The sequence below is a fragment of the Atta cephalotes genome (assembly GCF_000143395.1).
Source record: "Atta cephalotes unplaced genomic scaffold scaffold00110, whole genome shotgun sequence".
Lineage (NCBI taxonomy): Eukaryota > Metazoa > Arthropoda > Insecta > Hymenoptera > Formicidae > Atta > Atta cephalotes.
In genome coordinates, this window is record NW_012130174.1 from 106,835 (window position 1) to 110,546 (window position 3,712).

Consider the following 3,712-nt stretch of genomic DNA (forward strand, 5'->3'; position numbering starts at 1 on the left):
ACACACACACACACACACACACACACACATATATATATATATATATATATATATATATATATACATCTGCTTTATATTCAAATATTTTATAATATTTTATATTTATCTATATAAATTCTAATAAATTTATAATTAATTATATCTTGTTATAAAATTACGTTAAGATTTATAATCTTTATAAATCTAAGATTTATAAACAAGGAAACTGGAAACATATTATAAAATTTCAAAAAATCAAATCAAGTTAAATTTTGATTGAAACTTAATTCAAGACTTACGCATAAAATTTGACTTTAAAATATGTAAATTGAAGTAATTTAACGAAGTAGAATTTTACTTATAAATTGAAGAAATATTGCTTTTGGATAAGTGCATACATTGTGTAAAATTATCAAGGAATTGTTATGTAAAAATTAAAAAATATGACTCATGAATACTTTCAGGTCTTGATACTCAAATTCAAGAGATTAAAGAATCCGTAGAATTACCATTAACTCATCCAGAATATTATGAAGAAATGGGTATTAAACCTCCGAAAGGTGTGATACTTTATGGACCACCTGGCACAGGGAAGACACTGCTCGCTAAGGCTGTGGCTAATCAAACATCAGCTACATTTTTGAGGGTTGTCGGTTCTGAACTTATACAGAAATATTTAGGGGATGGTCCAAAACTTGTAAGAGAGCTTTTCAGAGTTGCCGAGGAGCATGCTCCTTCTATTGTCTTTATAGATGAAATAGATGCGGTAGGAACGAAAAGATACGACAGCAATAGTGGAGGCGAAAGGGAGATTCAGAGAACTATGTTGGAATTGCTTAATCAATTGGATGGTATGCTAATTTCCTCCAATTCAAAATTCAGACAAAAATCTTTTTATACTAATAAACTTTATGTTAGATATTAATAAATATATTAGTTATTATAATAAACATATCAGATGTTAAATTTGAAAAAATTATTACTAGGTTTTGATAGTAGAGGCGACGTGAAAGTGGTTATGGCTACTAACAGAATAGAAACCTTAGATCCTGCTTTAATTAGACCGGGTCGAATCGATAGGAAAATAGAATTTCCGCTGCCAGATGAGAAGACTAAAAGAAGAATCTTCAATATTCACACAAGCAGAATGACTTTGGCGCCTGACGTGAATCTTGCAGAATTAATTATGGCAAAAGATGATCTTTCTGGTGCAGACATCAAGGTAAGATAATCTTCTGTAAAAATTCAACTCTGCTTATATTTTGTACTTTCTTGCAGTTCTTTTTTATTAAAATAAGAGAAAATAATATTTATAACTCTAAGAATAAATCAATGTCAAACGAAGATGAAGTAAAATTGTAAATCCTCTTTTTTTATTGCTTCATTAAAATGGATTAAAAATTTTTATTTCAGGCAATATGTACCGAGGCTGGTTTAATGGCTCTACGTGAACGACGTATGAAGGTTACCAGCGACGATTTTAAAAAATCCAAGGAAAGTGTGTTATATCGGAAGAAGGAAGGTTCTCCCGAGGGATTATATTTATAAAAAAAAAGTTCATTATCATTTATCTCTGTATTGAGTCGCGAAATTGTCCGAGTGTCTCAATAAAAATTTCTACAGAAGATTAATTTTTTGTAGCAATATATATGAAAAACATTATTTTTAATATATATAATCTAACCAATTATTTGTTCGGTAAATCTATAAATTGCTACTTAAATATATCTAAAGAGTTGAATTGATTTCAATGCCCGATTTCTTCAAGATTGGTTCGAGATATTCATGTAGCCTGTTTATTACTTCTGCAGAGTGTTCTCTTTGCTCGCTCAGAACTTTGGAGAATGGAGCTTTTTCATGCGAATTGAAACTTTCATTTCGCGATTCCATCTCGCATATCCAGCACGCACCGCGTCTGGCTCTTTTGAGAACAGCTGCCACATCTGTGGGATATTCTAATGTGAACGTCGAAGCTGCAGCCAGACCCTTGTATTTTCCCAAAGTGAAAGCGGTCTCGAAACCGTCTTTGTAACCAATGTCGAATCCCTCTTGCAACACAGAGTCTGCTCCATCTTGTATCCCTTCTCTGTAGCCAGTCTAAAAATATGAATAGTAAACGCGGCACGGTAAGTAATTGCAATATAAATATCGCTTACGTACTTTGATAGCAGTGTCCACAAGGCGTTTCCAACATTTCGAAGCGACGTATAGAGAATCATCATCTCTAGCCGAATCATACTCTGTCGTTTGTATTACATCTTCCATTGTATAAGTAGACATTATTCTGTCCGATTCTCCTCGAAACAATTTTGCGATGCTCAACAATTTTGTGACGACATGTTTCACATCAAATCAATAAAAACACATCTTTATTTCTGCATAAAATGGTATCGAATGAAGGTATATTTTTATCAAAATTTAAGGTAAGATAGTTAAAGAAACATTTACCAATAGATACGTTTACGTATGTATAATTGCAATGGTTAATATGTAATTGTAGAACTCTAAATACAATTCATAACAATTCATAACAATTCGTCTAACAACTACGCGCGGAATCAATTATACAAAGAAATTAAACAGTCAAGTAGTGTTTGCATATGTTTGACATTCCTATTATATATGTGTATGATATGACAGCAGATGTTAAGTTAGGTTAAGTTAAGCTGTGTAACAGTGATAAAGACGTAAATAGTGATAAACATATTTGAAAAAAACGTATATTGAAGGAAGGGTATAGAGTACCGGAATAGTATAGAGTACCTGTGTAGAGAAAATGTCGGGACGTAGAAAGAAAGACAAGAATAAACTGCTGCAATGGAGGCCCCGTAATGTTCTCTGCAAGGAGCTGAGATATCACCAAAAGAGGGACAGAATGTCTGACTGGTCTGAGAGCTCGGATAAGGAAAACGATGAGACAGGTTAGATTAGGATGAATTTCGTGTTTTGCAATGTACATATTGTACATTGGGAGTACAATGTACTCTTTGCAGAGACGGTAAACGAGTGGCCGTTGCCATTTCCTGTAGCTATGTGGGATTTAGAGTGCTCCAAACAGTCCAAACATGGTACTGGCAAAAAGCTAGTGAGACATGGTTTAACAAAGTTGCTGCGACTGAGTACACGATTTCCAGGCCTTTGCCTTACTCCAGTGGGCAATAAGGTAAAATAAAGAAACAATAGATAATAATCTCATCGTCTAGATTCTTAGATAAATTGTTTGTCGCAGTGCGTGACTCCGTTGGATCACAAGATTGTAGAGAAGTATGGTTGCGCAGTTGTTGATTGTAGTTGGTCGCGTATCGACGACACTCCCTTTGACAAAGTAAGGACATCTCATCCTCGCATATTGCCTTTCTTGGTTTCTGCCAATTCGACAAAACCCTGCGAATTGAGTTGTGCGGAGGCTATTGCAGCTACTTTAATCATAACAGGATTTCCAAACGAAGCTGACCTGATTCTTGACAAATTTAGTTGGGGACACTTGTTCCTAGAACTAAACAGTGAATTGTTGGAAAAATACGCTCGTTGCACAAATACTGAAGAAGTAATAGCTGTACAAGAAAAGTTTTTAAAAGATATCCAGCAGGAAAAAATTGATAGACTTGGTAAGAATATCTAATTATTCTGTGCTTATCCTATATGTATGTGTGTATGTGTGTGTGTGTGTGTGTGTGTGTGTGTGTGTGTGTGTGTGTGTGTGTGTGTGTGTGTGTGTGTGTATGTATATATA

General features: G+C 34.1%; 3 protein-coding genes across 3 annotated transcripts in view; 2 read left to right on the forward strand and 1 right to left on the reverse strand.

The window, feature by feature from the left end:
- Positions 1-439: 439 nt before the first annotated feature.
- LOC105625121 (26S protease regulatory subunit 4) lies at positions 440-1,704 on the forward strand (the record flags this gene model as incomplete). Its single annotated transcript, XM_012206460.1, has 3 exons — positions 440-830; positions 966-1,201; positions 1,393-1,704. Coding segments are annotated over 3 exons (762 nt in total), but the record flags the coding sequence as incomplete, so codon positions are not given.
- Positions 1,705-1,707: 3 nt separating this feature from the next.
- Positions 1,708-2,259, reverse strand: LOC105625122. The gene is made up of 2 exons (XM_012206461.1): positions 2,140-2,259; positions 1,708-2,076 (listed from the first exon to the last, which is right to left on the reverse strand). Exons 1-2 carry the CDS (start codon positions 2,257-2,259, stop codon positions 1,708-1,710), a joined length of 489 nt encoding a protein of 162 aa, XP_012061851.1.
- A 496-nt stretch (positions 2,260-2,755) lies between these two features.
- Positions 2,756-3,712, forward strand: part of LOC105625123 (ribosome biogenesis protein TSR3 homolog) — a 3,182-nt gene continuing 2,225 nt past the window's right edge. Inside the window, exons 1-3 of the mRNA XM_012206462.1 lie at positions 2,756-2,900; positions 2,973-3,142; positions 3,209-3,587. Coding sequence (XP_012061852.1) covers positions 2,756-2,900; positions 2,973-3,142; positions 3,209-3,587 — 694 coding nt within the window. The remainder of the gene's footprint in view (positions 2,901-2,972; positions 3,143-3,208; positions 3,588-3,712) is intronic.